This window comes from Phodopus roborovskii, unplaced genomic scaffold, assembly GCF_943737965.1.
Source record: "Phodopus roborovskii unplaced genomic scaffold, PHOROB, whole genome shotgun sequence".
Classification (NCBI taxonomy): Eukaryota; Metazoa; Chordata; class Mammalia; order Rodentia; family Cricetidae; genus Phodopus; species Phodopus roborovskii.
In genome coordinates, this window is record NW_026126418.1 from 6,115,578 (window position 1) to 6,128,540 (window position 12,963).

At 45.6% G+C, this 12,963-nt stretch overlaps 1 protein-coding gene across 1 annotated transcript; it reads left to right on the forward strand.

Moving 5' to 3' along the window:
* Positions 1 to 335: 335 nt before the first annotated feature.
* On the forward strand, positions 336 to 2,852 carry Fjx1 (four-jointed box kinase 1). The gene has a single exon (XM_051184081.1). The coding sequence runs from the start codon at positions 623 to 625 to the stop codon at positions 1,973 to 1,975; it is 1,353 nt and encodes a 450-aa protein (XP_051040038.1). The 5' UTR covers positions 336 to 622; the 3' UTR covers positions 1,976 to 2,852.
* Positions 2,853 to 12,963: the final 10,111 nt, after the last annotated feature.

Consider the following 12,963-nt stretch of genomic DNA (forward strand, 5'->3'; position numbering starts at 1 on the left):
CGCCCGGATCCTTGCCCTGCAGCTCCTGGACCGCGGTGGGGGGGCTGTCTGAAGTTTCAGGAGAGCGGACACAGTCCAAGCAAGGGGACTAGGCGATCACCCAACTCCCACGAGAGCCCTGGTAGCACGGCTACCTCCAGGCCCTAAATTTTGTCTCTGCCCCTCCCGCTCCGACGCCCCCGCACGGACGCCGCCAGTCCAGCTTCCTCCCCGCCCGAAGTCCCGGACCTAACGTGGGGCCATCTCTCGCTCCTGGAAGGATCGGTTGCCGCTTTAAGGGGAAGAGGAGGGGAAGGGGCGGGGGAGTGGGGGGCGGGGAGAGGCAGCAGAGGAGGGGGAGGGGGATCCCCCTCGCTCCCACGTGGTCCGGGCGCCTGTGAATCGCGCCCGCCGGAGGGTCTCACAGCGAAATACAAAAGCAGCTGGGAAGCCACGGCGAGGCGAGTTCCCAGCGCCGGAGCAGAGCGCTGGCCAGAGCCCCGCAGAGCTCCGCGGCCGCGATGGGGTTCCGGCACCCGAAGTCCCGGAGCCAGCCAGAAGCCGGGCCCACCTCACCGCCCGCACCCGGGAGCCCGGGCTTGGCTTGAAGCGGCGGCGGTGGCACCGGCGCGCCGGCAGGAGCATGGGGCGAAGGATGCGGAGTGCCGCCGCCGCCGCGGGGCTCTGGCTGCTGGCGTTGGGCTCGCTGCTGACGCTATGGGGAGGGCTCCTGACACCACGGACCGAACTGCCAGCCTTCTGGCCGCCCGAAGATCGATTCCCCCGGCATCCGACCCAGAGTGGCGGCCCCGCGCCGGAGCCGCGCTTCCCTCTGCCCCCGCCCCTAGCGTGGGACGCCCGCGGCGGCTCCCTGAAAACTTTCCGGGCGCTGCTCACCCTGGCGGCCGGCGCAGATAACCCGCCTGGGAGACACCCGGACGATCGCGGGCGGCACGTGCCAGCCGGGCTGCCAGAGCCCGCGGGGCGCTCAGCGGTGCACGGGGGCGTCTTCTGGAGCCGCGGCCTGGAGGAGCAGGTGCCCCGGGGCTTTTCCGAAGCCCAGGCAGCAGCGTGGCTCGAAGTGGCGCGGGGTGCTCGGGTAGTGGCCCTGGATCGCGGAGGCTGCGGACGCAGTTCCAACCGCCTAGCCCGCTTTGCCGACGGCACCCGTGCCTGTGTACGCTATGGCATCAACCCGGAGCAGATCCAGGGCGAGGCCCTGTCCTACTATCTTGCGCGCCTACTGGGCCTCCAGCGCCACGTGCCGCCGCTGGCACTGGCTCGGGTGGAGGCTCGGGGCGCTCAGTGGTTGCAGGTGCAGGAGGAGCTGCGCGCCGCGCACTGGACCGAGGGCAGCGTGGTGAGCCTGACGCGCTGGCTGCCCAACCTCACCGACGTGGTGGTCCCCGAGCCCTGGCGATCAGAAGACGGCCGTCTGCGTCCTCTGCGCGACGCTGGGGGCGAGCTGACCAACCTTAGTCAGGCAGAGCTAGTGGACCTGGTACAATGGACCGATCTGATTCTCTTCGATTACCTGACGGCCAACTTCGACCGGCTCGTAAGCAATCTCTTCAGCTTGCAGTGGGACCCACGCGTTATGCACCGCGCCACAAGCAACCTGCACCGAGGACCGGGAGGGGCGTTGGTCTTTCTGGACAATGAGGCAGGTTTGGTGCACGGCTACCGGGTGGCCGGCATGTGGGACAAGTATAACGAGCCGTTGTTACAGTCAGTGTGTGTATTCCGAGAGCGGACTGCTAGGCGAGTCTTGGAACTGCACCGGGGTCAAGACGCGGCAGCACGGCTGCTGCGCCTCTACACTCGCCACGAACCACGCTTCCCAGAGCTGGCCGAGCTCGCAGACCCCCATGCTCAGCTGCTACAGCGCCGCCTTGACTTCCTCGCCAAGCACATTTTGCACTGCAAGGCCAAATACGGCCACCGGCCCGGGGACTTAATGGCACTCCGAGGAAGAGAGGCACTGGGATATGAATGATGAAGGTTAGGGCTGTTTTCTCTGCGACAGGCTAGGTAGGACCAAGCGGCCAACGCCCACCCAGTGACCTGATCCCGAGGCTGTCTAAAGTGTTTTACCCACTTGCCCCTTTCTTTTCCTGCCAGACGGTTTCCTTTCCAAGTTCTGGAAGGGCAAACTCACCGAGGCAAGAAGTGTAACACTCCCTCCACCCAGCTTATAAAAAGGATTCTTTTCTGTGCTTGTGTGGAGATTGGATCCGAAAAAACTGGCTGCTGGGGTTTGGCCCCCGAATGGCAGTCTCTATGGGAGATGTAGTCCATTCTTGTCGCTCCCCCCACCCACCCACCCACACCCCTTCCCAGAAAGGAAAACTTCCGTTTGAGCCCTCGAGCTAATTCTGTTTCCTATCACAGTGCGGGTGGAACCAGAGCAGGCTGTGACACGGACTGGTGGAGCCCCCTTCCTGTGTTCTCCCTTTGTTCCAGCGCCACGATGGTGAGAAGACTGTTTCCAAGCTAAGGGACAGCTCTGGATAGGACAAAGAACAAGACTTCCCCGCCCCTGGGAGCCCTACAGACCCTGGCAATTTGTCTGACTCATTCCCCAACTCCTGTCATGTTGGCCTGAAGGCTATGAATTCGGGACTAGTTGTATGCAGAGTCAGTAATGAATTTCTTCCTGCTTCTCCCAGCTGACCAAAAATATGACAATGATGATGTTCACCAGAAAGAAAAAAAAAATCGATTCCATGCACTTTACTTTGTTTTTAATTTTTTAGTAAGAGAAACTTTTTTATTTGACAGATTTAGCCTTCTATGTATATATGTGCATAAATTGTGGTGTAAATAGACTAAACAAACTTATATTTCAATAAAAGGGAGTTTAAAGTTTAGAATTTAATCAAATTTGATCTGTTTGAGGTTCCTGATCATCTACTTTTGGAATAAGGGCTCAGTTTTCTCTGGCTAGTGAGTGTGCTTTGTAAAACAAAGGGCAGATCCGCCCCCTTTGTGGTTGTGGTTGGGGGAACCAAACAAAGGCAAGAGTGGAGTGTCCCTGTCTTCAAGCCAATGAACCCCAGGACTGGAAAATTGAGTTCAGCCTAGAAGGGGAGGAAGGGAATAGGGACAGATGAAAGGAAAGTGCTCATTTCCTAGCAAATAAAACTGATATGAAAGGGTTTCACTGTAATATATTCCTATATTAATCATTTGGAAAATAGGATAGGACCAGATGTGCAGACTAAAACATGACAAATGCCCCTGTTAAACGTCACTGCAACGGTCACGTGCTGCAGGTCATTTTCAACGCTGTAATTACCGTGCAACACAATGTGTGCAGATAAGCTAAGGCACATACTGCAAACAGGTACAGAGTGTTATAAATTAACCCTGCCTTTTCATCTCTGGCATACATTCCACTGCATTTAAGAGATAATCTTCAACATCTGGACTCCTCTGGTACTCTGGCTATTGGGCTGCTTTGAGGAGTAGTGACCGCTGTCCTCTCGGGGCAGCCACTGGGACAAGAAAGGGTAAAGTAAGTACTTTAGTACATGACTTGGATTGTGACCTTTGGGATACTTAACATTTTTTAAATTTGGATTGGTATCTGGGCCCAAGTGACCTTGCCTATTACTTTTTCCTTTAATGATCTTTAATCCAGGCAACTTTTAGTTACCCTGGAATAGCTTTTTATTTGACTTGCATTTGTAAACCTGGAGTTTTATAGACCCAGGAAAATATTAAGTCTCTGTGGGTTCCCCTTCTCACTCAGCACTGTAGCATAGTGTGTATTTAACTTAACTTTAATGGCATTCTCGTGTTTTCAGTGCCTTATTCTAGCTTTAAGAAAAATACAGTACATAAACTGTGGTGTAAGCCAATTTTTTTCAGACACTAAATACAGAATGTGCTGATAATGGCAAATACATTTTCTTTCAAGGCACGGTGAGACCTCTGATAATTACACTTTTGAAAAGGAGACATTTTTCATTTCTGATGATTAATAAGTAGGAGATTTGCTGTTGAAGTTAATGGAGACTGCTCCAAGAGAAGGGTAGATATTAGGCCACTGGCATGTTTCCTCAACATGTTTCATTGAGAGGAACAATGAGAAGAAATAAGTTTGGAATTTCACCGACCGCCCAGGAAATCCACCCTCCTCTGATACAGCTTCCTTGTGCAAGTTCTGGGCCAACAGCATTCTCCACATTCTTCCTGTGCTTCAGCTCCAAGCCCAGACTTGACCATGGGCAACCATGAACAAGAAACAGAGCATGATATAAAGGGCTCTTCCCAGATTCTCCAGTGAAGCATATCTGCCCATTGGCAAAATCAGTTTAATTACATGGTAGCGTTGTTAAGGGAACCAAGGCCTAATTATAGACAAAGAGCTTTAACTGTTGATATTCCTTGTGACTACTCAGTAGGCTAGGGCACAGAAGGACCCATTAACATTGTGTTATGGTCAATCAATGCTCCGAGGGGTAATTCATTTTTGAACTGGGCATGAATTGGAAAAAGTAATGGCTTCTGCAGGGACAGTGTAATCTGAATTCTGTCCCTCACATATTTACCTTCAGCACATGGTCATTTAACTTAGTTCCCTCATCTGTGAAATGGAGATTCAATCAGAGTACTGTGGGATTTAAATGTTAACATATAAAACATCCACATATGAAGCATTCTTTAAGAGAAAAAAAAAAAATAATCCTCAGTTCACATTCCTTTTAAAGGGGGGACCTCTTTCCACTTATGCTCCAGGAAAGTTCTACTTAAGTTCTTTATCAAAGCCAAATCTACCTGTTCCCAAGTTCAAGATCAGTTTTGACTTGTGATAAATTAACAAAGTGTTTATTGTGGCCCCTCCTAACACTGTGTAAAACATTGGTTCAGTCAGCCAGGAGCATAGGTTTGAGTTCCACATGGTTTTAAGTGGGTGTTTCCAGAAACCAGCACACCCCATGTGCCAAGGCAGCTGGACTAAAATACATGAGAGAGATTAGAAGAAGGAGGAAAAAAGAAGTAGATGGCTCATTGCAAATCCATCACCACTTCTGGAAAGCATCAAAAAGTGATGAATCTTTGCAAGAACAATCCTCTTCCCGATTTCTTCTGCCAAGAGAAATCAGGCAGTTGACCTTTCTCCTTGGGTTTAACTGTTGATTAATTCACTCTGTCGGTGACATAGTTCTAAACTCCATTAAGTATGCTGGCCCTCCTGTCTTCAAATCAGAAAGAAAAACAAATTATTTTAGCACACCTCGATACTTCTCAGCCTTCTGACTACAACTATAGCTAGGAAAGACCTCTGCAACTTAGAAGCTGATGGTGTGGACTAAATGAATAAATATGTACAGTATTTTCAGAAGAGTTTCTAGCACCTGGGAACCACGAGAGGGATTTATTGATGTGGTAGATCATCCCTCCTCTGAGTCAAAACCAGAGACATTTTGAATGCCAAGCAAGATCCTCTCATAACCCAGCCTTATCATTGTGGTTCCAGAACACTGTATACAGCCTAGAGTGCATGAGTCTGGTAAGAACTACCTAGAGCCCCTGGTTGCCAGTAGGCCACTATTTCTGAAAATGCCCTCTATGATAGAGTCAGCATAGGGGCCTCCCCTTCCTTACAGGGAGGCTATAGTTCTATTTCTCATGTGGCCTGTCAGCTTCAGAGAGCAATGAGCTGTGGAATTTTGCAGGCTCCAGAGATGTAAGGAGTTATTTATGAGTCATGGATCATCTGACCTTGGGTGCTTATTTGCCCCTCCATGCACCTGCCTCATCCCACACAACCATGGATCCCAAAGAGTACAAGGGCAGAGGAGTGTGAGGAAAAGGAGGAGAGCAAGCTCCAGAAGTACAGGAAGCTCCAGGAAAGACCAGCACAACAGCTGGAGACATAAAACCCCCATTAGTTACTGCTCTCAAGACCTGCCCAAGGCAGTTTAAGGGAAGGAGAGCTTCTTTTGACCCAGAGTCTGAGAGGGGAGTGTGTTGTGGAAGGGAAGTCATGGAGGCAGAAGTGTAAGGCAGTTGTCACATTTTGTGGGCAGTCAGGAAGCAATGAGAGATGCATCTGGTACTTGGCTTTTTTTTTTTTTTTTTTTTCTTTATAGCCAGTCCTAAATCGAAGCCCAAAGAACCATGCTACCCACACTTAGGATGGCTCTTCCCTCTTCGACCCAACCTGGAAACATGACTAGAAATTTGTCTCCCAGGTGATTCTGAATTCTGTCGAGCTGACAACCAATCTTCACAGAAGTAAATGACCTTCAAGCATATGCTCATGAATAAAGTTTAATGGAAAGGGTTCTGGGAGTCGGGAGACCCAGGCTCCCTCTGGCTTGTGATTTGAAAAACTCATTCATCTCCCCTCTCTGGCTCCTGTTCTCCTGCATGGAAGGTGCTTGACGAATCTGTTATTTTCCAGAATCACAGTATGATATACTTTACATTATGACCTAGGACAGACAGATACACACACACACACACACACACACACACACACACACACAATCTCATCAAAAAATATGTGACACATTTTGTTTGTTTTATTCAATTGTGCTCTGTTCCCTTTCTCTACTTCCAAATGCTAATTGGAGCCCTCTTGATTTCCTAACTGATCAGAAGGGCACAATCTACACAACACAAAACATTGGCTCCTTTCACCTCTCAAACTCTGGGGAAATTCCATTTATAACCAGTTTATAACCTACTGCATTTCTCCCCCAAAGGGAATGCAAATAGATTTCAATTTTGTAGACTGAAAAGAAGACTTAAAGGGCTTCGTTCAAATTGTAGTTGAGAGAGCCACTCAGCATCTTCCATAACTATTTCTAAATGTAGGAGGTAAAGTCTAGTCTGTTCTAATCATGGGTGAGTAAATAATGCTTTGGATTCAAAACAAAACAAAAACAACAGGAATTCTTTGCATCTCTGCCTCCACGAAGCCCAAGGACAGCTCAGGACAACAGTTTCTTTTCTATGTATTCATAAAGATCAGATGTAAAAGTCATAATTTTTTAATACGACTGTTTTACCAGTTTATCTTTCTGTGTCCTGCTGTGGGGGAAACTGCATTAATAAACTATGTCTCAATGCTGCCTAGCTGGAATTTTTTTCTCTGCAGGACTCCACCAAATATAGCAAAGGAATGCTTATTTTATTTATCTTTTCAACTTTATTTCCATTTCAGATATGCCTTCTTGGCAGTTTTGAATTTCTCTCTTAATAGCACTTTATTATTATTTTTTTTTAGGAGAATAGAGAACTAATTGTTCCTTGAGGAAACAATCACAAAATGTATCCATTCCCCCTTTTCTTGGGTGCCATATAGTATTTTTTACAGTTTTAATAGTTATTTTATTTCCCATCCAGAAAAGTTAAGTAGCTTATAGAGCTCTTGCTTTTCTAGTACCAGCTCACAGACTCTATGTGCTGAGAAATTATGGGTTATAATAGAAACATGTCATTTTAAGCCATTGTCTCTATATTGTGCAGCTGTCTCTGCCTGCTGTTTATAGCTTCCTGGAGATGACTTTTTCTTTAATGTCCATTAAAAACTTTGTCCCATTATACAAATGGCCTGAAAAGGTAAGATTAAGAGACTGACCACAACCATAGTCTTTTTTCTTTAAAGTTGTAAATGTGTATATGCAACATAAAATGGCAGTTTTAATCATTTTAATTGTACACTTTATGGCATTATGCATACTTACAAATTTGAGCGAGCATACCACTATTTCTAGAACCTTTCCATCAATCTTTAAGAAATAATAAAATTAAACCATAGAGCAGTAACTCCTCCCCCCTCCCCCTCCTGCCCTCCAGTCACCTCTGTGTCTGTGTAAGATTGCCTGTTCTGGATATTTCCATTCCGTGGAATCACCTGGTGTCTGTTCTGCTTTTCTTTTACATCCATGGCCACTGTCTTGTTCATGGGGATAATGTGATAGAAGTGAGGCACTGGCTTTGGAAACTGGCTGTGCTACATGTGAATCTCATTTCCACCCTATATCAACCTGGAAGCTGAGTCAAACGGAGAACCTCCTCAGTTCCCTCTGGAAAAGTCTCGGGAAGATGAAAGAATCCCTATAGTCCCTTTCCACTCTAGAAAAGCAGGAGGAGTAAATACTATTCCTAACTTCCAGTCTCATTTCCCTACCTGTGGAAGAAATGATCTTTAAACTTTTTAGTTCAGGGCCATAGGCTAAACACTGAGGGTTCGTCAGTGAACCAGACAGGTAAAGGATATGCTTTTGTGGAGCTTAGAATCTAGAAAGGAAATGGAAAATTGTCTAGCAGAAACCAGATGTGATTAGCAAATCACAGTAGAGAAAAGTGCAGTGTGATTTTGTATTGTGACTTCTTAAGCTGACCTAAAGGGAAGTCAAAGAATGTTGACAATTGGGCCTTGTTTTTGTTTTTGAAATGTAGGGTTATATTGACAGGGAGGGTGCAATGTGGGATTATCATCATTGTGCCCTCCCCTGCAAGGATCTATAGCTGCTCTGGGGACTGGACTACTATAGGGTGTGGTCTCTGATGCTTCTCTTGGGAGCCTGGGGGAGCCCTCAGTTAGCGGTTTGAGTTTTTCCTGTAGATTTTACTTGTTGTCTGTAACATGACATACATCTAAATATTAATCTTCCCAAGGCTGGGTGTATGGGGAGGGCATGGCAGGAATTAAGACCAGGGGGAAATTAGGACTGTCAATAATATTAATAGCCACTTTTTGCTGGCTGCATATTAACAAACAAGGCTTTGTGTTACACATCTGTGGAGCTCTGAGGATTAGCACTGACTGGATATTTCTTTTACAGATTGGAAAGCAAGGTTCAGAGGAAGTTAAGAGCCCCTGTGCCTGGATGAGGTGAAGAGCTATGTCTTAAAGACAACTTTCTCTAGTACCAAATACTTTTGCTCTCTTCCCTTTGTCCTCTTGCCTTTTTAGTCCTTTGAAAATCCAGACCTTCCCTTCGTCTTTGTCATTGTTGTCCTTTAATTCCATTATGATGTTTCTATATATGGCGTGTTGCCTTTGCTTTTTTGATTGTAAAATTATATGTTTCTCAAATCTAAAAATTTCTCTTTGTCTCCTCAATTAATTTTTTTTTCCTTGCTCTTTCTGTTACCTTCTTCTAGAAATATTGTTGGTTACATATTAGGTTGTCTATTTCCCTCCTTTGGTTTTGTTGTTGTTGTTGTTTGTTTGTTTTTCTTATTTATTTATTTTTACATGTCTATCCCAGTTCCCTCTCCCTCCCTTTCTCCCTCCCTTCCTTGTTTGTTTTTTCTCAAGGCAGGGTTTCTCTGTATAGCCCTAGATGTCCTAGAACTAGCTCTGTAGATCAGACTGGCCTTGAACTCAGAGATCTGCCTCCCCAGTGCCTGGATTAAAGGCTTGTGCCACAATTGCCCAGATAGGTTGTCTTTCTATTCTTGAAGGCCCAAACAATCTTCCCTTTCCCATCTCTACCTTTCTGTGACACCCACTGGGAGTGAAGATCTGTCTCTTGATCAATACATTCTCTCTCCAAATCAGCAATGCTACTGTGTAATCCAATCCCAAAGCTAATATTTAACTGTTTGAACTCAAAGGCATTGTTCTTTATTTCCAGAAGTTTTATTTGTTTTGGTTTGGCCAGAACTTCCTGGTCATTTTTTTTTTAATGATTTCTTTTCTTTATTTTTCAAGACTTTCTTTAATGCATCAATCATTCACAAGTATACACCTGATTGTTCTGGTGTTTCAAGTTCTGGGGTCATCTAATCCTGTTGACTTTACAGTCACCACATATAACACAGGACGCTGAGTCAACTTTAAATTTTAAGCATTCAGTGAATCAATTTTTAGTATATATACATTGAGTGCAATATTTAGGATATGTTTATATTTAAAATTAAGTATTATATTTCTGAAATGCAAAGTTAACTGGGCACTCTCCTTCGTTCTCCTAAATAATATAATCTAATGTTTAGAGGCTTTGTGTTTTATAATTTGGGGCCATAAACTCATCCTCAGGGAGATTTTATCTGTGAGACTCTTTGTTTTGTTTGGATTGGAGATACTACTTCTCACAATGTTTTTATTTCTTGGGTCAGGAATCCCAGGGTTGAAACCAGAACTGGGCTTTTTATATATTTTGCTTGATGGTTGAAGTTCTAGTAAGTAAGAGAAGTCTAAAACCCAGATAAAGAGGATCATGTTGGGGGGGAGGGGCCAGAGATTATTTTTCCCCAGCCAGAGTCCAGATAAGAGAAACAATCATCTTTTGTAAATTGTTAGCTTTTTCCTTTGAGGGTCTTGACTTTGGGGGAGGGGTCTCAGACAAGTCCAACTTTACCTCTAGCTAGGACACATTAAATCCAATCTACTTACTAAGATCAGGCACACACACACACACACACACACACACTCACATACTCACATACTCACACACACACACACATTCACACACACATACACACACACTCACATACTCACACACTCACATGCACACATACACTCACACACACTCACATACTCACATACTCACACACACACACACATTCACACATTCACTCACATACACTCTCTCTCTCTCACACACACACACACTCACATACACACACTCACATGCACACATACACTCACACACACTCACATACTCACATACTCACACACACACACATTCACACATTCACTCACATACACTCCCTCTCTCTCTCTCACACTCACACACACTCACATACACTCATACACTCACATACTCATATTCACACATTCACTCACATACACTCCCTCTCTCTCTCTCTCACACACACACACACTCACATACACACACTCACATGCACACATACACTCACACACACTCACATACACTCATACACTCACATACTCATATTCACACATTCACTCACATACATTCCCTCTCTCTCTCTCTCTCTCACACACACAGAGCAGACCCATTTTCACTTCACATCTATCCCTATGCCTTTGGTTCTCTCTTTGAATTGAAGCCCTGGGGATTTTCTCTACATTTTTTGTGAGTTGAGCTCTGCATTTAAAACAATGTTTGTTATATTTTATAAAACATTTATAGGTATTTTACAGAGGGGAGGTTTTTAGGTCATGTCATTCATCCAGCTGGGTACCCTCTAAACCCTGCTGTCAAATCCTGCTTGCTGTAGTCTGGTCCTTATTTGAGGGTTAGGTCCCCTGTTCGGTTATTGAGAGATTTCCCCACCACAGACACATTTACTTTAATGGGATTTGACATGGAGTAATCCATGAAGCAGGTGACCTGGAAGTCAATAACAAATTCTGTTCTATTTGCCCCCAGCAAGTCTGAGATATAAACCAGTGAAATGATTAAAAGGAAAAGAGGAAAGATAAGAGTGGGACCAGAGGGAAAAAGAGTCCATGTGGCAAAGCTGCCCAGGATGCAGCTTTTGCCTCTGGTGCAGAGGCCTCACTCAGCTTGACCTTCAGCCAGCAGCATCAGAGCCCACACGGTGATGTCCCACTGCAGAGGAAAAGTGCTATCTCCTGGGTGGGTTATGTGCAGGATTAGGGACGGTCAAGTAATCCCAGGGAAAGAGACTTCTTTTATAGTCGGCTTCCTGCTTCTGCCGCAGCTTCCAGTGATTCGAAATCCAGCCACCAACACCTGATCTTTGGCCTTGTGACACTAAAGATCACACTAGGCCAACCTCTCAAAGAAAACAGAGCAATTGACATCGCATATCGAATCTCAGCCTTGCATTTCCAGGGGCAGAACATTGGGCTTCATTACTTTGTGAGTACCTCTCTAGTGACCTATTAGCAAAATCAAAAAAAAAAAAAAAAAATGCTAATGAAAGGGGAGGTTAAGCATCTCTGACTTCTCAAGACACTGAGCTAATAAAAGTCAAAAAAAAAAAAAAAAAAAGTTGTTGCTGTTGCTGTGTGGCCCTCTTCTTCTCCATCTGTGTAACTGGGACTCGTCCAAAGTCTCTCTGTAAAGTCATACTCATGACCCAGCTCCACACAGTGTGTGCCTTTGCTGACACTATGGTCCTGTACACATGACTAGGGCTGTGAAAAGTTACAATGATTCTGATGTAGCAACTCAGGAATTGGTGCTCAGTGTGAAATCCCTACTGGTTTCTTTAAATGGGATAGTTATGGGCCATGTGTGTTCTGCAAATACCAACACAGTTATGTTGGCGTGACACTGTTGAAATACCTCCACTTCATTTAGAAAATGTCTACCACCCCGAATCACCAAAGTGCCTTTTCTGCTTCGCCAGTTGCCACGAGCTCCTTTCCTGAAGAGTTTCCCCATACTGCCCAGTGATGTGACACCTAACAGGCTAACACTCTGAGGATCTCTTGGACGGTGCCCCAGCACCAAAATAAAAAATAAGTTCTAGGTTTACAATTTGAACAGCATCCCACACATATAAGATGCAACAGTACAGACCTGTGTAACGGTGGTACTGTCATCCAAACCCAGTCTATTGTGCTTTATTCAAAGTCTTTAGCTATTTGGCAGATGCACAGGGAGCATATCTGTTCTTGTCTCCAATAGCTCCCAGATGCTTGCTTTCAGTCCAACACTGTGTCAGGTGGTGGAGACAAGCGAGTTAACTAGAAAGACATTGTTTCTAATCTTTTGGAGTGTGGAATCTGGTAGAGGTGACAGACATTAAGCAAATCATTACTGTAATAAATGGAATGACAGGAAAATACATGGCCCTGTAAGAGTGCTAATAGGGGACAGCCTCCCATTGGAGGTTGAAGGATGTGGCATTTAAACAAAGACCAGAGCAATGAGCAAAAGTCAGCCGACATAGAGGGGAGAAGTGGGAGGGGAGAGCTTTTCAATCAGAAAGAACTCTCATCAGAGAGCCTGGAAGAAGGCACCTGCTTTGAAGATTCTAAAGAAAGCCAATGTGGGGGCCCCAAGGGAACTGTAGAACTCGAGGCTTCAAAAAACAAGACACCCCTTAAGTGCCTGGCACAGAGGGCAGGAT